A 21,220-nucleotide genomic window follows, 5' to 3' on the forward strand; every position below is an offset into this window, starting at 1 on the left:
AGGAGAAATTCTTTCATGGCACAGAATAGGCTATGCAATAAAAAAACATATTTAATTGGACTGAGTAACTTCTTACTGTGCACATTCTGGATGACATTTTTAATTTTTGTGTCCAACTCTTTCACGCTTTGGGTGATCCGATCAACATTGTTATGTAATGCTTGTGCTTTTCTGGAATTTACTTGAACCTATATGAGAAATAAGTTGATTAGCAAAACTGTTGATGGGGGGAAGCTAACAATATTTTGCGGACAACAACAATAAACAGTTAACATTATTGACTTAACACATTACCTTTTCTTGCAAAGTTTCAAATTCATGATTCAAACTACCCAATTCGTTTTCTAGACCATCCATTTTTAATCCGTTATTTGAAATGGCAGAGCGGTAGGTGAGTAACTGATTCTGAAAGTAAAACGCAAAGTCATTCTCGCATTAGAGCAGAAACGTGGAGTAAGTCCTATCAACTTGGTAATCCTGGTAATGATACAGAAAAATTCATTTAGCAAGCCCAACGCTGGTCCACAGGAAAAGACTGGGTTCTTTGAAATCGGCTACTTGAAGAATCTACTTTCTTTTTATTTTTTAATATTTAATTTATGTGTTTATTTATTTAGAGATAGTGGGGGGAGGGGCAAAGGGAGAGGGAGAGAGAGAATCTTAAGCAGAATTGGCGCTGAGTGCAGAGGCCGATAGGGAGCTCAGTTTCACGACCCTGAGATCATGCCTGAGCCAAAATCAAGAGTCAGACCCCCAACGGACTGAGTCAACCAGGTGCCCCAAGAATCTACTTTATGATGCAAGTTGTGACAAGACTCTAAAATAAACTTAAAAACATGAAGAGACAGGAGATACTTTACTTGAGTTAGTGACCTAACCTTAAAGAAATGAGGGTGGTACCACTTACTTGATGCATTACTTTCCAGACTCTATAATACCTTTCGTTGCTTTTAACCCATATTTAACGTTATAATACTCGACGCAGTGCCTAAGGCTACTTTAGTGAAGGAACCGTTGGATTCGAAGCATCTAAAGGCAGGAAGGGAACTGAGAGCTCATTTAATCCAACGCTCTCACATTACAAAAGAGAAAAATGGAAGAAAATGGGTGACTTGTCCATGCCACAGCTGTAGAGCTGATCAGTGATTGCTTAGGGACCAGAATCCAGGTTCCCTGTCATTCTGGGTACTAAACTGCCTCATTACTTTTAGAAGGTGACATTGCTGCACATGATATCTTGAGTAGTGATTATTTTCATTTTTGGGGGAAAAAAACTTGTTAAGACCTTGAAGAAATGTACAGGAAAAAGCAATACTATTACCTCCACTTGCATGTGAGAGAGCCAGTGCTGGGGGGGAAAACACAGGCTTTACAGCTCAGGTTCAAACCCAAGATCTGCCACTTTGTAGATAAGCCTCACCGAGTTTTATCTCCTTCATCGGTAAATGGGGGATTATAATATTAAGCTGTGGGGTTGTTTCGATGATGTTATGAAGTGTCACGAACACACGAACATTCAAAAGTGTTATTCCCCTTCTCACGCTTATTCCTTGTGAATTTTCACAGTGTATGTATGATCTAGCAAGAAGATAGTTCTGTTTTAATTTTGCTATGGGAAGGCTGAGACATTTCATTCTATAGAATGTTAGTAGAATACCTGGATAAGTAGAGTGGGTAAAGTGTGGTCTTTGGAATTTGATCTTGGTTCGAATTCTAGAACCACCTCGTACTAGCTGTGTGATGGCGGGCAAGTTACTTAGCTTTAACATGCGTGGTAAATGAAGATAACACTATTTTCCTCATAGGACATTGTGAGAATTAAATAAAGCACTTATCACAGAGTCTGGCTCATAAGACTGGTACTAAAATTCCGGTTCCCTGCCCTTCCTTGAAAAGGTGCAGGTCATATTGATGACGTCAAAGTGACTCTAGTGGCTACTTTTTCTCTCAAACATAATGGCCTTTTTCCTCTCTACATTAAGTCTATAAATCATAGACTAAAATTTACCCTGATGGGATGGAAAAGAGCCATTTTTCTAGCATGATTTTTTGCTATATAAAGGTCACCCTTGAAAAACATAGGTTTGAACTGCATATGTCCACTTATACATCAAATTTTTTCAATAAATATATCAGAAAATGTTTTGGAGAATTGTAACAATTTGAAAAAACTCACAGATGAACCATGTAGCCTAAAATACCGAAAAGAAAATTAGAAAAAGTTAGGTATTATTGTAAGAATACAGTATGTAATACATATACAAAATATGTGTTAATTATTTTTGCTGTTGGTAAGGCTTCTGGTCAACAGTGGCCTACTAGTAAAGTTTTTGAGGAGTCAGAAGTTAAATGCAGATTTTCAGCTCTGCAGGGCATCAGTGCCCCTAACCCCCATGTTGTTCAAGGGCCAACTGTATACTCAGTTGCAAGCACTAATGGGTTTAGAATTGGTCCTCATTTCAAGTACACTTATTCAACATTCCCCCAAGTCTCTTTCACTATGTCTAGTTTAGGGGTTTTCTCCTCTATTGAATTCTTTTACTTCAATGAGTAAATTTTTTTTCATTTCCATGATTTTTAACTGGATCTTTTCATATCTACCCCTCTTGTTTGGTTTCTAGTGTTTTTAACAATTTTCTAATTTCTTGTTCTTTCAATTGAATTATTACTCTTCAAAGTAATTTTCAGATTGTCTTAGGATTTTCATTTTCTCTAGAGGGAACTCATCGATTAATGGTTGCTCCTGTTGGATGTCTTTTGTGTTGATATTTGTCTATTCCAATGTCCGCAGGTAAATATTGTCTCCCTCTCTCTCTGTGCTTTCTGTGCCCTGACCAGTGATCTTATGGCCATTACCACGCCCACCCTAGATCCCCGAGGGCAGAACCAGGTCTTACATTGGCAGCTGAGGACTTGTTCCCTATGGTGATGTTGAGGATGTCACATTCCAGTACAGACTCTGGTTTGTGAATCATGTCCAGGTCTACAGCTTTTCTAGTTTCTCATATACTCATTGCTCAACAATGAACACTGGGCAGTTCCAAGGGTTTTTTTAAGGTTTCATTCATAGGCAGAAGTGCCCTCAGTTTCCCCCAGGGAGCCTGATTCTGGCTCTGTGGGGGACTTTAGGCCCCATTACTTCTCTTCTTGGCTATCCTCTGGGCCACCTTCTTTCCAAGTGCACATAGAATAGTGTCTCAGATGAACCATATCCTGGGCTATGAAACAAACCTCGACACATTTTTAAAAACTGGAATCATATAAAGTATGCTCCTTGACCACAACAGAATTAAATTAGAAACCAATAACAAGAAGTTACCTGGAAAATTCCCAGTTTGGAAATTAAACAACACATTTCCAAATAATTCATGGGTCAAAGACATGTCATAAGGAAATTAGAAAATCTTTTGAATTAAACAAAAATGAAAATACAACATTTCAAAATGTGTGGAATACAGCTGAAGTAGTGCTTTGGGGGAAATTCATAGCATTAAGTGCTTATATTAGAAACAAATTTTGAATTAGTAAGATAAGCTTTCATCTTAAGAAACTAGAAAATGAATAGCCAATTAAACCCAAAGCAAGCAGAAGGAAGAAAAAAATATGAATAATAGCAGAAATCAATGAAATTGAAAACAGAAACACAATGGTGAAAATCAATGAAATAAGAAGATCATTAAAATTGATAAACCTCTAGCCAGAATAATCAAGGAAAAGAGCTAAGACATAAATTATCAATACTAGGAATGCATAAGAGAGTATTACTATAGATTTTGCAGATATTAAAAGGATAAAATGGAAAAACTATGAAAATTTTACATCAGTACATTTGATAATTTAGATGAAATGAAAAAATTATTTGAAAGGCACAAATTACCAAATATCACTCAAGAAGAAATAGATAACCCCAATAGTCCCATATCTATTGTTTAAAGATTGAACTTATGGTTTATTAAACAACAACAACAACAACAACAAAAACAAAAAAAATCTTCCAACAAAGAAAATCCCAGGCCCACATGGCTTCATTGGAAAATTCCATCAAACATTTAAAGAATTAATACCAATATAATACAAAGCTTTTTGATTCTTCTGAAAGCAAAATACTTAGCTAAGGGCTCTAGAAGAAAAATCAGCCCAGAAACATGCAGTAAGTAAAGAATGTTCACTTCGAAGTATCGGTTTTGTGTGTTCACTAGTACTTTCCAGCAGTAAAAACCTAGTCTCCATTTGGATCAGAGAAAGGAAAGACCCCTGAGCCTTAAACAGAGTCAACATCTCCCCATCTCCTGCTTGAGGGGTACTTATGCATGCAGCATCTATCCACCAAAGAGCTATTCTGGGCCTGGCATTGTGCTGGGTGCACGGGGTACTTACCCTCAGGTCCTTGATCTGGGTCTCCAAGTGCTTCATCTGCTCCAGAGAGCTAGTGCTGGCACTCAGGCCATGCAGCTGAGACTTGACCAGGTGGAGCTCATCGCCCATGGTGGCCAGGTCATTCAGGAGTGTCATCACACAGCTGTCACAATCTGTAGGGGCCACAATCAAAAGCAAATGTGCTGTGGGCTGGAGCCACAGGTGTGTAAACAGAATACAAGGGCTGTACAGCCCAGTTAATATGTACATAGGACATCACTGGCAAAAATCACAATCCTGGACTTCTTGGGAAGGATGCAGATTCTGCAAAAGAGAGATCTCTAGACAGGAAGCATTTTAAAAAGAAGTGGTAGAGTGGGGGAAATGGGTGAAGGGAGTCAAAAGGTACAAACTTCCAGTCGTAAGATAAATAAGTCCTGGGGATGTAATAATGTACAACGTGGTGACTATAATTACCAACACTGTATTGTATATTTGGAAGTTGCTACAACAGTCTGTCTTAAAAGTCCTCATCACTAGAAAAAAATTGTAACTATGTGAGGCTGTTAACTAAACTTATTGTGATAATCATTTCACAATATATACAGATATCAAATCATTACGTGGCACACTTTAACACGATGTTGCATGTCAGTTATATCTCAATAAAACTGAGAAACATGGTGATTCTATGCAATATATTACTTATTTTGTATGTGGGAAAATAATAGTAAATAGCTTTTATTTATCAAGAACTTGTATTTATCAGGCACTACAATAAGAGATTTATTAGCATTTTCTCAGTAAATCTGTGAGGTACGTATAGTTGTTATGTCTATTTTACAAATGATGAAACTGAGGTTTGGAGAAATCAGGTTTTTTGCCCAAGATCATACAGCTATGAGTTGACAGAGGCTGGACTTGACCCCAAGAAGTCCTCCCCCCACTTCCTCCCACCATTGCTTTCCCAGCCTGGAAAGTGCACATCCCAGCACGAGGCTCACATATCTTAAACTAAACCCTACAAGTCAGAAAGGAGGGGGGCTTTCTTTTCTCACCATCACATTCTTCTCCAGGGCCGCCGTCTTTGGGCTCTTGGTTTATGCAGTCTGAAAAGAAGGATAACCAAAGAAGATATTGTGATTAATCTTCCTCTTCATCTGTTTTTTAACTTGGCTTTCGGAAAAGCTAGTTCGGGAAGATTTTAGTCACCCAACTATCCAGCATCACTGGCTCTTCTCTTTTCGCTCCTTTACGCATTCCATTCTTCCGGGAGCTTTCCCATCTCCCACTAGTCTTGCTGCAAGAACTTCTCTCATGACCTCCCTGACTGTATATTCAGTTTCTTCTCTATAAAGGGTCATGATATTCTTATCCAATTAAAACCCCTAATTGTTAGTCTTAAGGCTGTCTTCATTTGATAGCTTCCTATAGAACTGTTGACATCTTTTCCAGTGTCATTCAAGAACATTCAATAAACATTGATGGAGCACCTTTGGGCGTGCATGGTGTGCCATGGCATTGTGCCACATATAGGAAATACAAAGCTACTAAGACAAAAATTCCTGCTGTCCTGTAGTTCCCTGGTCCCATGGGAGAGGCAGAAAAATTACACAACAGTGTGACAGATGCTGAGAGAGAGATATGCACACAATGTTAGTAGGACCCACTGCTAATTACCATAGATATAAGCTAGATTTTGAGATTCTGAACTATAGTCAGGAAAGCCTACTGGTCATCCTTGGACATTCTTTACTCTTTCCCCCATACCATGCCTTGTTACAATGAAATGTCCTCTCCCTTTCCTCTAGAAAAATAATCTAACTTCACCACAGGAAATCTCAAAGCTCAAAATTTTTCTAGACATCCTACAAGGAGGCTTTCATGTTTTATCTTCTCGGCAGCAGGCAATATTCCACGTTTTGTGTGTATATTTCTTAAACCACACTTACTTTTAATTGTGATATAAATAATGCAAGTTCACCATGGAAAATTTGGGAAAGTCAGAAAAATAATATAAAGACATCACCCTTGATCCCACCTGTCAAAGACAATGTCTCCTTTCTATGTTTGTAGACATTTTAATTTATTATCATATAATCATAGGTTTTTCTTACTCATCCTTTTTTTTAACTCATTCTTATGTGTATGTATTGTTATGTCCCTTTCATTTTCTCAACTAGACTATGAATGCCCTAGGGCCAGGAAACATGGTTTTATTTTCTGCACAATCTCCTACAGCATCTCAAATAGTCTAGGGGGGACTGGCTCATGTGGATGATTGATTTATCAGTGCAATTTTCTCAACAAGTTTGAGTTTTGACCACCAAGGAATTAATAGGTTATTAACTAAAAGAAAAAAAAAAGAATGAAAAAGAAAAAAGCTCACAGGAACAAAAAGTCTCATGTGTGAGCATTTTGTTTCATTTGGGGAACACATAGTTACCATCCTTATTTCAGGTTGCTTTGTTGTTGTTGTTGTTGTTAGAGTAGGAGACAAAGAGGGTTGAAAACATATTAATTTCATGAATATGCTGTGTGTGGTGCTGAAGCTTCTCTTTGAATACCTACAGTCACAGTAGAAACTCATTTTTTTCTGAAATAGTCCTTTTCATCTTTAAACCCTTGACATGTCTTCCTTGGGATGACTTAAAGTAGATCTCCCTCTAGCTTCCACTCCTTGGGTGCTACCTTTTGTGACACATAGAACAAAACCACACTTCTCCCACACATCAGCCTTTCAAATATGTCCTTTCCGAGTCTTCTTCTCATGGTCCTGGTTTGTCAGTCCTTCACGTGACATGGTTCCAAGTTTTCTCAAAGTCTTACCTCTTTCTGAACAAACTGTAGCTCGTCTATTGTCTTCTAGAGACATAAGTGTCACATGAGGACTTACATGGGCAGCATACCAGGAACGACAGACCACCTGGTTTTAGACTCTAAAACTCACTAAAGATCATACGAGGTGCCCTAGGGGTCACATTACTCTCCTGAGCCATATTGAACTTGCTGCTAAGACCTCAGTCTTTTTCACGTGTTGCTACTGAGCCACAACTCCCTTATCACACGCTTATTTTTATGCCATTCAACTATAGGACCACATGCTTATCCCCAACATAATATTGTCTTGTTAGCATTGGTCCATTGTTCCAGGCTGCTGAGTCCCGTAAGTATTCTAAATATGCCATAGGAGGCATTTTCTGTCTCTCCCAACTTTGTGTCATCTGATAACTGGGTGGGCATGCCTTTTATATTTCCATTCAGGTCAACGGTGTTGAACAAGATGGAGCCAAGGATTAAGCCCCAGTGCATGTCACTAGATACCTCGTTCTAGACTGATTAGAATCCATTTACTCTACATTCCTTTGGGAACAGTCACTTGACCAGATCAAATCCACACATTCTTCATCTCGTCCATAACTATAAAATAAGAGATTTTATCTAAGGTTTGGCACTACGCTATATCCGTGATATTTTCTTGGTAAATCATGTTAATATTCTCCATCAAAGAAAGAAGAAAACAGGCTTCCTTTTTCTTCCAAGTTGTTCCTAATGAACCCATACTAACTCCTAGTAATTGTCTTTTCCTTGGTATGTGAAATCCATCCCAGCTCTACCACCCACATCCCAGACATTTATTGCTATTCGAGAAAGAATGTGTTGACTTCTTCAGTTACACACATGAAGAAGACTGATGTGATGATAACCTTATAATGCCAAGGGAGATCTCAGCAAAATCTGAGCTGAGGTTAGTTTGGCTCTGGTTAGTTGAGTTTAAAAACAATTTATCTTTTTTTTAAAAAAGCTGACGTGAAATCATTTATTTACCAAACTGTAAATACTACCTAAGCATTCCCAAGGTTGTCAAAACAAGGAGACAATTTGTTCACTGGACCCATGTATTATGCTTCCTGAAAATATTTACCAGGGTTCTTTGTCTGCTATTTTTGACCAGATTGATAAACGCAGGTTAACAAAGGTGTGAGTTCACCTTACCTCCAGTCAGGGGGTGACAACTGCCCAACTGGCCATTGCTGTTACAATTGCATGGTCGGCAGCTACCTCCAAGCTTCTGGGGATTCCCAAAATATCCTGGTACACACCTACCCAAAATAAAGAAGAAGAGGAGAAACACCCAAAGAACTCATCATGTGTTCCATCCAATTTTCTTCACCTTCTAACTCCCTGTTTGGGACATTGTGACCCTATGACAGGAAGCCTGACACGGATTTGCAGGAATGAACGTGTCTCAATACAGAGATATTTATGACTTGAATGAGAACAGAGAAAGTGGAAGGCGGGCAGAGCTTGGTCCCTCCTCCTTGATACCAGGGCAAAAAAATCCTCAATGACTGCTAGAGTTGAAGGGCAGATAAACAAAGTGCACACAGGATCCAGTGGTTTGACCAATATGGAAATCAGGGGTGGATGAATTTTATGCAAGAGTTATGTTCCTGAAGATATCACACAATGAAATATTGCTTACTTTATGGCTAATTTCCTCAAGGAAAAAATTAAAGTAAAATTCATATAATTTCAAAATGTGTTCAAAAATGGACATTTTATTAATACTTCCTATTGCACTATTTCAAGCCTGCATAATTCATATTTGCACTAATTGCTGCAGCGCTGTATTTAACGAGCTTAAACAACTGAGAGCAGTAACAGTGACTACTCTTGGCTTGGAGCCTTTATTATTCTAGATAATTTAGTGATGAGAACTCAGTTCCTTATTAAAGTTAAACGACATTTCCTTGATTCTGAGTATCTATTAAAAAACAAACAAACAGGGGTGCTGGGTGCCTCGGTCGGTTAAGCGTCTGCCTTTGGCTCAGGTCATGATCTCAGGGTCCTGGAATCGAGCCCTAGGTCAGGCTCCCTGCTCAGTGGGGGGTGTCTCCTTCTCCCTCTCCCTCTCCCTCTGCCCCTCCCCCTGCTTGTGCACTCTCTCTCTCTCTCTCTCATAAATAAATAAAATCTTAAGAAACAAAATAGACACATGTTAACGTAATGTAACATGTTTCTGGAATTGGGATGGAACTAAAATTTAGCAAAGTTCCACACCCACTCTATGCCCCCCAAACTATCATTCACTCGATGTGTATACGGTTTCTCATCATCAATGGAATTGATAGAATCAAGAGAATGTAGTATGTGACTCTTTTCCCTAAATTTAAGCTTTGCATCAAAGAACTGTTAGGTAATTTATATAGGCTTCACCAATGGCTACACTGGTGATACAGTGCAAAGGACATGGGCTTTCAGTCAGGAAGAACGGGCTGGATCTTTGCCTCCACCGTGTGCTGTGTAACGTGGGCTGCTATCTTAACCCTTCAAGCTTCGGTTCCTTCATCTACTCCCGTCACGAAAATGTAAACGCCACAGGGTTTATCGCTAGCACCTGGGACAGTGCCTGGGCCCATATCAGGTGCCACATAAGTATATGCAGAAGGAAGAAGTGAATAATTGCACTAACAATACCTGTTTTGATGGATGAATATGAGATAAAAGTGTAGTGAAGAATCTAATACAATGCCTGCACGTAATAGACACTCAATAAAAAGTAGCTACCATTTCAAGACATGATGAAATACTCATGTATATGTGCATCTACGGATAATTGGTATCATTGGGAATTACTACATTTCAGAAAGCAGACGGGAAGCAGAAAACCCACGTAGTCCCTAATTATCAAGCAGGTAACTACTCAGAGGTGGTTTCTCTAAGTCTACTGAGCAAGCTGGCATAATGCTTCACTTTATGTGACAGGCCCTGAATTCTACTTCACAAACCATGCTATGCAAAAGATCTATGTTTTCAAGATTTTATTTATTTATTTGAGAAAGAGAAGGAGTGAGAGCCATAGAGATGGCATGAGTGGGGGCTGGGAGGGAGAAGCAGACTCCCCGCTGAGCAGGGAGCTCGATGCGGGACTTGATCCCAGGACCCTGGGATCATGACCTGAGCCGAAGGCCGACGCTTAACTGACCGTGCCACCCAGGCACCCAAAGATCTATGTTTTAAATACTTTATTTTTAGATGGCTCCCCTATATCTAAACTTTCCACGTAAAAGATACGTAATTACAAAATAGTTCACATTAAAGTCACGTAACTATTCGGGAAGTTTGATTCCACTTCCTCCTCACTCTTGCAAAAAGTGTTAATTACCGATTACAGAAATAACTGGGTCCCTTATTCTCATTTTAAGGTAGTGTCCAAACACAACGGACTGAAGTAAAACTTCCCGATTTCGTAGATGGCATTGGGACACCAAATAAAGAGCAGAGAACATATTTGTCATCTGTGGCTCTAAGTGGCCGAGGGAGAAATGTGCCCCAGAGCACAGTATGCGCCGGAAGCCTTTCCTACCCCAGTACTCAGATTAGCTGCTCCCTCCTCTGCCCGGCCGGCTCCTGCTTTTATTTTTCCTTTTCACCCTATCCTGTCCTTGTAGCCACCACAGCATGGCTAATGACTAGTGCCGGAATGATGCCTGGCACAGAGTGGGTCCTCAATAAATGCTTAACAAATGAAAAAATTTGACATTAACATGGCATTTACCTGTGGAAAAGTTTAAAAAAAAATTTAAGAAACACTCATTTGCTTTCCTGAGACAGCAAATGTAACAAACAGAAGCTGTGAGAACTGTTAATTAAGAATTTCTCTTTTCAAATCTGCAGCCTGCCAAATGAATGTCTCAGCCAGTCTGTTGCTGTTTTCTGCTTCATTGTTTGTCAAGAACCCTGAGGAGGATTTCACCAGGATGCCTCTCCCAGGTGGGGAGTCTCACAGCTTTTCAGCCACAGAGCCTGGAAGAAACTTCCCAATGCCCATTCCACCCACCACCCTTCCTGCCTCAGTATGGCGGCCCCTTCGGTCCCTCACCCCTGGAGGCTGGTTGGAGGCCCCTCCCACAGCAGCCCAGGCAGCCTGACCCAGCCTGGTTATGTTCTCGGTCCCTGCTTCAGCTGCTGGTTTGTATGTGCCCACCACTAGACTGTAAAACCCTGAGGGCAGAGTCTGTGCTCCAGCTGCTAACGTGTCTCTAGTGCTTAGCCCAGTGCCAGGCATGTACTAGGATCTCCATACGTTTTTCATTGAAAGAAAGAATGAATAATAGATGTGAGGCAATTGTGGGCAATGTTCCTCCTCTGGAAATGGAAAAGAGAAGAACCTTGAAATTGCTTCTTTTCACCACAGGACAGTGCCCAGCCCCTTAGCTGCTGCTCAAGGATCCCCATAATAAGGCAGTCGCACCTTCCTCTTATGGCAAATATCCTTGAGGCCCTTGGGTTTTTTTGCATTACTTCCCTGACTTGAGCCACCTTCCAGCCCCACCGGGCTCTTGTCATCCCTTACATCTACCGAGGTCCCACCTTGTCCATCAAATGTCTCAGATAACTCCAGTCTAGAGTGGCCCTGCCTTCTTCCTATGAAATCCAGCTGAACACATTTTCTGGTTTTTTGAAATTAGATAAAACTCTTCTAAAGTTTATCCAGGAAAATAACATGCCAGAATGGCCAAGGAAAACATTTTAAATAAGGATTATGAGCGAAGCCTTGCTCAACCAAATATCGAAAGGCATTTTATACTTTCAGAAATGACACAGAAATGATAAGGGCACAAAGACCAAATTAAATGTACAGAGACGAGTCTAGTTTATGTAGAAATTGTGTAAGTGCACATTGACCTTTAGCGAATTCAACTACACGTACTTGACAAAAGAAAGAGAGGTGGGGGAGAGAACAAGAGTGTGACAGCATGAGAGGAAGAGAGGGAAAAGCAGTGGAGTGTCTGTCCCCATTCACTCCATGAGCACGCTTCCCGCAGTGAATGTGACATGAGGGATTGGAATCTGCCAGACCCCTAATTGGCCTACTTTCCTTGTGCCTCCCCTAGTGTGAACATCTCACCCTGCTGCTCGCGGCTCTGGGATGCAGTCAGTTACTATGTGCATTTCATGCAGCATGGGCCCTGGGTCATGGTGATGGGTTCCTGGGATAGTCAGAGTTACCTGGACTCTGGCCAATTCTGGCTGCACATGTTGACCCTAAATCCACCTGTCATGTAAGATGCCATGACACCACCAAAAGGCTAGCTTCTAAATTTTCACCAACATGAAGAAATAAAACTATAAAAGTACTAAAAGAATGCATAAACATTTTTATAACCTCCCTAAGCATGACCCCAATGACCAACCGCCTGAAGAATACAAGAATAGATACATATAACAAAACAAAAAGCCAAAAAAACCATACAAACAAAAAACAAACTGAGAAAAATATCTGCAACATATAGTACGAAGGGTTCATTCCCTTCCAAGGAATTTGTACAAACCAATTTAAAAAAATGAAAGAACATTCTACTAGAAAAAAATGAGTAAAAGACCCAGAAAGCAATGCAAAAAATAAGATCTACAAATGGTCAATAAGCACATGAAAAAAATCCAATCTAATTATTAAACAAAGAAATGCAAATTAAGATGATATACATTTGCCCCCTATCAAACTGGCAAATATTTTAAAAATTTCTAGTATCGCTGGCCACAGAACTTGCTCTTTTGCTACTGGTAAGAACAGAAACAAGGATGACTTTTCTGGAGGGTAATCTGGCAAAATATATCAAAAACCTGAAAAATGCACCTGTCCTTTGATCCAAGGGACCCACTTCTATTAATTATATCTTGTGGATTTATGCACACAAATAATTAGCTGCAAGGATCTACTCTTACCGCTGCTTTGAATGGAAAGCAGTAAAACGATCTCAAAGACCAGCAGTAGATTCCAGAACTTCTCGGGTCTGACACAGTGTTATCAGTGAATACTTACTGATACGGAAAGATCATGCTAACCTCCCACTAGATGAGAAAACAAGTCGAAACAGAAAGTGAAACGACAATCTACTCCTGTTTTTAAGAAAACATGTGCACACAGAATGATCTGTAAGAATATACAAGTTTTAAATGGGGTTTTCTGTAAATAAAATGATTATAAGTAGGATTATATGTGAGCATGCACAAGCATATAGGGCTACAGACAGGTGTAGTGGGCCTCGTTGGTTCTTTGCTCACCTGTATTACATTATTTTTACAAGTATGTATTGATTTTATGGTAAAATTATTTTAAATTTAAAAATACGTTGTCCATATGATTCATATGCTATACTGTTACTTTTTCAAATATGTATGTGCTATTTTCCCAGGTAGACTGTGAATACCTTTTATAGCCCTTGTAATGCTTGGCAGTGCCTTATGTATGGTAGCTAATCATGAAAATTTGTTCCTGAATAACTAAAGCTTGGCTCTGTGGCCCTTCGTAATTAAGTTTATAGTTTCCATTTTGCAACATTTATTCTTTTGTTTCATTACTGAACACCTATTACATGAACAGTACCACGGTAGGCAGTCGTGATTCAGAAATGAATGACACAGACTGTCCTGCAGGTGTTCGTAGTGGGTGGGGATAGAGAGGGGATAGCCTGTGTGTGTGTAGGAATATTTAGGGCTGTGGATACGTGTGTGTGCATACAGGAGTATGTAGAGATGTATGTGGGGTAGGGGTACATAGGGATGCATCTGTAGGGCCAGGAGTATGTAGGGATGAGTTTATTCGGAGCTAGGGCTAGGTAGGGATATGTGTGCCAGGAAGGGATATATAAGGACACGTGTACGGTGGGTGGGGATGTGTAAGGATGTGTATACGTGGGGTAGGAGTAGGTAAGGAAGAATTTATATGGAGGTAGGACTAAGTAAGGACAAGTAGGGGGTATAAGTCTGTAGCGATGTGGAGAGGGAGGGGTACCAGGGAGTGTGAAGGGGGATAGGAGTATGTAGGGGTGTGTGTTGGAGGTATATAGGCTATGATATGTTGGGACTCATTCTCAAATTTCTAAAACACGTAAAAAACACGAAAGAGAAGGACGTTAATAATTTATTAAGTGAGCAGTCTTGTATTTTTCCCTAGGGACCTTTTTCCAGCCTCCGTGAAACCAACAGCCCCTCCCAGCTCCGAGCCACGCCCCAGCGCAGCCCCACCCACAGCCCCTGCCCGCTGCAGCCCGACTGACTGCCGAGCCCACCCTCCCCGTGGGCTGGCGGGGGCTGAGGGACGGGGAGGGTGGCAGTGGGGGAAGGGCGGGAATGGGGAGAGGGGCAGCACCCACCTTTCGCACTGTGTGCCTGTGTATCCGGGTTTGCAGAAGCACCTCATGTTTCCCCCGCTCACGACACAGCCAGTGGCAAAACTTGAAGGAAGACAGAAAAAAGCCTCAGTAAAAACATAAATCGATAGGCTTCATGCTCATTATTTTTTGGCCACAAAGCACTGACTTTCATTAAGTGGAAACAGACACCAAGAGTCTGGTTGCTTTTTATATGAAGAAAAATGTGTCCATTAAGACTTGTAGAGATAATGATGTACTATTTCAGCTCACACTGGGCATATCTTGGTAAATAAGGACTAAAGGGATTTATTTGGTTTTATTTTTGGCTTAGAGAAATACATTCCTGCACTTGAGACAGAGCAAAGTAACTCACTTTGGAAGAGATGATTACAACAGCATTTTTCCAGGAATAACAAGGAAGGAATAAAACAAGTCTAGGCAGAAAAAAAGAACAGACAGTTCTGATTCCTCAAAAAATTTTCCTCCTTGTTTACTCTAGTTCTTTCATATTGGGCACATTATCTCCCAGGAAGAAAAGGGGCCGGGCCAGAGGGACCAAGGCACAGAGTGGGCTTGCCCGTCTAGGTATTTCTGTGGGCACAATCATTGGTGATTTTTACATTTTTCAAATCAGTTGTGGTATTTCGATTCTCTTTCTTTTCATCCTAAACTAGTGCATATTTGGGAAGCCGCTTTTTTAAAAAAATTAAGTGAGCAGATCATGAAGAAACTCTGTTGCCTTGAGAAATGTCTGTGAACATTACACTGAGTAAATCTAAGGGAAAATAACTCCACTTATCATTTGCTGATAAGAGAATTCTTATCTAGGAAGCTACTCTTGGCCTAATAGACGGATAGAGTTATATTTCTAAAGTATATATACTTCTAAAGTTAGAAGTTAGAAATTCGTCCACAGTATAAATATTGCTGGGGGGAGAATTAGATAAAAATAGTGTTTCATTGATAAATCTGAGGAACTGTGCGTTACTTCAACTGCATGAAAGCCAGGAGCTGGCCTTCGTGATAATAATACACTTTGCAACCAAAGATGAAAAGTTTTCCCCGAGCACCCTGTGAAAAGCTTGTTTCTCCTCCCTCTGGCTTCTGTTCCAACAAGTCTAGGCAAGTATCAAGTGATAAATCCTTTTGCAAATAAAGCCACAAGACTGAGCAGGTTTAAGAAGTATCAAATACACGGAGAGCAAAACAGGGTGCACATTTCAAACACGCATCTTCAGAAAAGCCACATCTGGGCAGCGACTTCTGATAACGTGGCCAGTTTCTCAGATACTGGCCTGACACTAATCAGCCTTGTGGTCTGCACTTGTTTTTTGAGCTATGTGCTGCTTATACTTTCAGAGGTATCTTCCTGATTTTCAAATCGACTTTTGCTTCGTTTAGTTACATGTTAGATTTTGCTTGGACCCACCGCGAACGTGTCATGATGTGCAAGAACAGGACGAGGTACCAAGCCCAAATAGAATTTGAGTTATCATGAACTGTAAGTGGCAGTTTGCGACCTATGTGCTGGAGTCTGAATGACAACTCAGGTCACATCACTCCGTGGCTCAGGACTGGCCTGTGGCTTCCATCACACTAAGGATAAATCCAGCGCCTTAATAGAGCCTGCAAAGTCCTATTGGGTCCGAACCCTGGGTGCCCCACCCACCTCGCCTCCTGGCCCTCTCCCACGCTGCGCTCCAGCCACCTCCTTACTCCACGAACACGTCATCACAGGGGTTGTCTCTTGTCTTTTCCTTGCCTCAGATCCTCATTGCTGAGATATTGCCCCGTTTGCTCCATTTCATTGTTCCCTGGCCCCTGCTCAGAAAACCCTCCTACTCTCTGTAAAAAGTCTGCTCGCTCGCTACCAATCACATAAGCCTGTTATCAACCGCATAGCCCATCTCTATCTGAAATTACACTTATTTATTTGTGCATTTATTTCCCGAGTGTGACAACTGTCCCCGCCCACGTTCTCCAGGTGAAGCCTCATGAGATGGAAGTCTTTGCCAGTCTTCTTTACTTTAGCTGCCCCAGCACCCAGAGAAGGCTAACTCCTAGCCCCATATTGGGCGCTCAGCAAATAATGTTTAGCCATTGAATGAAGAGTGAAAGGAAAGCGGAAAAGGAAAAACGCACAAGTGTATACTTGGGAAAAACTGTTCTTGTTTGTTTTGCTTTTGTTTTGCATTTTTGTGTGTTCTTTTTAAAATATAACTGCTTTATTGAGCTATAATTCACATACCATACCACTCGTCCATTTCAAGTGTACAATTCAACGGCGTTTAGTAGATTCACAGAGTTGTGCAAACTATTGGCATGATTGATTTTAGAACATTTTCACCACCCCAAAAAGAAATCCCACATCCTTAGCAGTCACTTCCTATCCCCCCCACTCCCCACTCCCCATCCCCAGTCCCAGGCAACCACCAAACTACTTCCTGTCTCCATAGGTTATTTTCAAGCTCCCCCAGTACCTGTTTGAATGAGGACACAGGCAGACGCTACAGGTTCCCTGGATGGCATTCCCGTAGTGACCCTCTTTGCAGCGCTCACAGTGGTCTCCAGCGGTGTTGTGCTGGCAGTTCTTGGGACAGACGAACATACAATTAATTAATAGTGGCCGATTACATTTATTATTATTAAGATCATTTTCACCTTCATTACTCACACAATTATAACTCAAGTCCTCTGACCCTGTATGGTGATATCAGTTCACGAATGCTATATTTTTCCTGTCTATCCAATTATTGTTGGTGCTAAAAAAAAAAATGTAAGCGCCCTCCCATTAGCTATTCGGTGCTTGCATTGGGAGGATGAAATGGAGAAAGACCAGCTGGATCCAGACTCACTCCAATGTTTCACAGCTGGGCTGTCTTGGGCAAGAATCTTCACCCCTCTGAGACTCAGTGTTTTTTTTACAAATCAGTTTTATTGATGTATGATTTACACACAATTCTAATTCTCTTAGGATGTTTAGTTGAAATAATACCCACTTTCCAAGGTTGCTGGGAGGATTTTAAAAAGTATATTAGAGCCTCAGCAAAATGCAAACTCCCTCCCTCTACCCCTAAGAACAGCTTCTATGAAAGTTAACTTGATATGGCTTTGTAATTCACTTAATGGTAATATACTAAAGAGGAATATCGTTGCAGTAAGTTTTTAACATGTGGGATTTGTTAAAACAATGAAAAGCTGCACCGTATAGAAAGAAAGCCCTCAATTTAATTCCAGTGTCTCAAATAAACAAGATGTTAAGTTTACCTACATGTTTACATAAATCCAATTATTTTCACGTCAGAGCTAATGTCTATTGAAAGTTGTTCTTCAATAAAGCATTGAGATGAGACGACTTTCCAACTGAACAGTCCGGTGAGACAAATCCTAGCGAAATGTGTCAAATTTGTTTATTTTGTGGAATTTTTAGCCCCGTGTGACATTTGTTGGTTTTACTTTAGTAATAAATACCTAAATGAACAAAACTAGCCAGAAAAACTCCCCTTACTGTGGGCATTTGACAATTCAGAGATACTCTGTGTTAATCATATGGCCTAGAATAAGGATAATATTTTAAAAATTGCTCATATACCTTCCCTCTGTATGCAGAGATGGGGCTTGGTAGGAAACTTTAATGGATGTGAGTTTGCAATAACATCTGAAGCCTGGTTGCAAAAAACAACCCACACGTATATCCTAAGTGGGCGTGGCCTGGCTCAGAATGTGAGATGTTCCCTCCCTTCCTCATCATGTCATCAGTTTCTTTAGCTTAAACAGATCCAGCCTTCCCAAACCTTTGAATAACGGCCAATTACACAAGCCACTAAGATGTTCAGACACCTTTTCATATCTTTTCCAGATACGAAATCATACTACACACAAGAGATGCTGTTCACACATTGACACGGGATCATCACCGGAAAGCTCATCCCTGCCCTGAATCCCTCTTTCCCCAAATGTCCCCACCGTGGAGGTTTCTCCTGTGGGCGTGGAGGGGCTCGAAACAAATCCACGCTGCAGGCTATCGGGTCCACGGAGGGGTCTCTCTTTCCCCTTTACCTTGCTCTGCTGTCCTGCCTCGCTCACAAAACAGGCATTCTTTTGAACGAATTAGTTACGTCTCCACTTTACTTTCCTTTCTTTTTAAACTCTAAATGGCAATCTTAATGAAGACTACAGCTGCTGAATAGATATATGTTAATCCTATACCTATTTAGTTCTGAGCTGAAAACACTGGGAAGCAAGGACGTGGAGAAACAAGAATTGCGATGTGGCCATCTGTGACCTACCGAAAACGCCCTGAACTCTGGTCCTCCTCAGGAGTGGGGAGAGCATTGTAAAAAGGGGTGAGAACCTGCATTGCTTGATAAGTTCCCATAAGAATGTCTGAAATACCTCCACCCGCAGTTGAGAGCATCTACCCTAGAAGCTGTCTTTCTCAATCGTGCCAATCTGAGACATCCACCTATCAAGTTTCCTTGTGGTTTACTGCAAATGAATGAATGGATGGATGAATGAATGAAAGAGTCTACATCCATTCCCACAGCATGTGTTCTCCTAGCTCCACCTGACACCAACATCCATTGGGCATTTACTATGTGTCCACCCATGCTAAGTACCAGGGAGGCAAAGATGGATCAGCACCCTGACCAGGGAGCAGATAGAACCCTGTGAGTGGACACATTCAATACAATGTGGAAAATATGACGGCCAACATTTGCCGGCATCTTCTAAGAGCAAGAGGAACCTCTGAGAAGAGCTTCTGGAGGTGATGATGCCTCCTGCATGGAGGAGAAAAGGAGAGGAATTGCTGGGTAGAGAAGGGAAGGGAGGGCCCAGCAGGCACGGGGAACGGTGTGCACAGAAGCTGTCTTACAGGAGCCCAGCAGTGTCTATGTAGGCAACATGAAGCAATTGGTATCCTGGAGGGCGAAGGGCAAAGTGGGTTGGGATGCAGCTGGATGCAGCACACACCCAGGAGTGTGGACATCCGGCCATGAGCCTCAGGGAAGCCCCGTGTCGTCTGTGAGCTTCAGATGAGTCAGGCTGAGGGCTCAAGTGGCAGGGCGTAAACAATGAAGGAAAACCAAAGCAAAGGAAGGGACATGGGAACAGAGAAGTAGATGAGGGGTGATGGAGACAGTGGAAGGCCAGGGGAGTGCAGGAGAGGTGGAGATATGGGGAGAAAGCTGGCAAAGAGAAGAGGGAGAGGCAGGGCCTCGGTGAAGAGAAGGGGCCTGTCACTGCAAGTCCTTCAGGCTGATGACACCCACGCAACACATGGCCTGCTGCTCCTGGATGCACAAGGCTTTGCCGGCAAGGACCTGGGTGACTTACTTTTCAGACTTCAAAGTTTGTTCTTGAAACAACATGGAGATCTGTGCATGGGTGAAGGTCCCAGATTTCAGAAATTGACTTTGGATGTTGAGTGGTGAAGGCCAGTTTGCAGAGGAATCAGCCCATTTGATGGTGACAAGTACTTGGTCTTGTCATTACTGTTCTTTAAGAATAAGGGCTGCACCCTTGGCCCCCCTGCAATGGGCACCGCACCCCCCACCCCGAGAGCAATGGCAGCGCTCAGTCCCTGACACTGAGCGGTTAAGTGAGTGCAGGCGGGGCTCCGTGCCTCTGTGTGTGTGTTGGGGGGGGGGGGTGTGCACGCACGCACGCGCGCTGGCACATTCCCCACCGGACAGCAGGCTTCGTGAGATTGGGGATTGTGTCGAATGGTTTTAACCACAGCATTTAGCTCAGTACCTCCCACAATAGCAAATGCTCAGTAAGGGTTTCCTGAATGAATTCTTCCTAGAGGCCATATGGCCATTAGGGACAAGTGAAGACAGAGCTACAAAGAAAGGAAATGGGAAAGAAAATCTTCCTGTTTGATTAAAACAGATGAATTATGACTCACTAGTGATCCTTTCACTGGGTGAACGGACTGCAGAGAATGCCTACTTTGTTCTTTGGCAGCTTTTATAAAGTGGACTCGACATCTAGCAATGGTTTGGTGACAAGGTAAATATTTATTTTTAATTAAAGCATCTACCTGTGTTACACACAACATACAGTATGAGAAGCATAAACTATTATATAAAAATACTTAGGAGCTGAAAAATCATCTTTCCCAATGTCTTTTATTCCTTTTGAACTTACAAGGTTAAAGTCCTACAGAATATTCTATCAGGCTCTTTACAACAAGGTCCTGTCCCAGCCTGTCCCATCTTGCAGAGGAAACAGTTCCCTGGGACATGCTGAACTTGGCTTAATACAGTCTAGGAACTCGAAGAGCTGAAACACACTCTCGATGCATTTCACAACGCAAAGGAAATCAGCGCCAGAAGAATGTGTTTCCACATAGCACCCCAGAAGTAGGGGCTTGTGTTTCTAGGGGTACAGATGCTCTCTCCTCTCTCTGTCACTGTCCATTCTCCTTCAAGGTAGGGAGGCCCTGGCTCCCAGGGATGAAAGAGAGGAAGGCAGAATAAAAAATGTCCAAAAAGGATACAGAAGAAAAATGTCCTGAGACTCTAATTTCCTATGGGAAATATTTTTTTAAATATTCTCAAAGAAGATTGTTTTCCAGGGGCGCCTGGGTGGCACAGCGGTTAAGCGTCTGCCTTCGGCTCAGGGCGTGATCCCGGCGTTGTGGGATCGAGCCCCACCTCAGGCTCCTCTGCTATGAGCCTGCTTCTTCCTCTCAC

General features: G+C 41.6%; 1 protein-coding gene across 6 annotated transcripts in view; it reads right to left on the bottom strand.

Moving 5' to 3' along the window:
• Positions 1–21,220, bottom strand: part of LAMA3 (laminin subunit alpha 3) — a 254,952-nt gene that overhangs the window by 49,966 nt on the left and 183,766 nt on the right. For all 6 annotated transcript variants that reach the window (XM_045781833.2, XM_045781832.2, XM_045781831.2 and 3 more), the window contains 7 exons: positions 17,000–17,109; positions 14,520–14,600; positions 8,353–8,459; positions 5,415–5,465; positions 4,378–4,529; positions 295–405; positions 77–188 (listed from right to left, as the gene is read on the bottom strand). In XM_045781833.2, the coding sequence (XP_045637789.2) occupies positions 77–188; positions 295–405; positions 4,378–4,529; positions 5,415–5,465; positions 8,353–8,459; positions 14,520–14,600; positions 17,000–17,109 (724 nt within the window). The remainder of the gene's footprint in view (positions 1–76; positions 189–294; positions 406–4,377; positions 4,530–5,414; positions 5,466–8,352; positions 8,460–14,519; positions 14,601–16,999; positions 17,110–21,220) is intronic.

The sequence above is a fragment of the Ursus americanus genome, chromosome 19 (assembly GCF_024610735.1).
Source record: "Ursus americanus isolate L20-20 chromosome 19, mUrsAme1.1.p, whole genome shotgun sequence".
Taxonomy (NCBI): Eukaryota; Metazoa; Chordata; class Mammalia; order Carnivora; family Ursidae; genus Ursus; species Ursus americanus.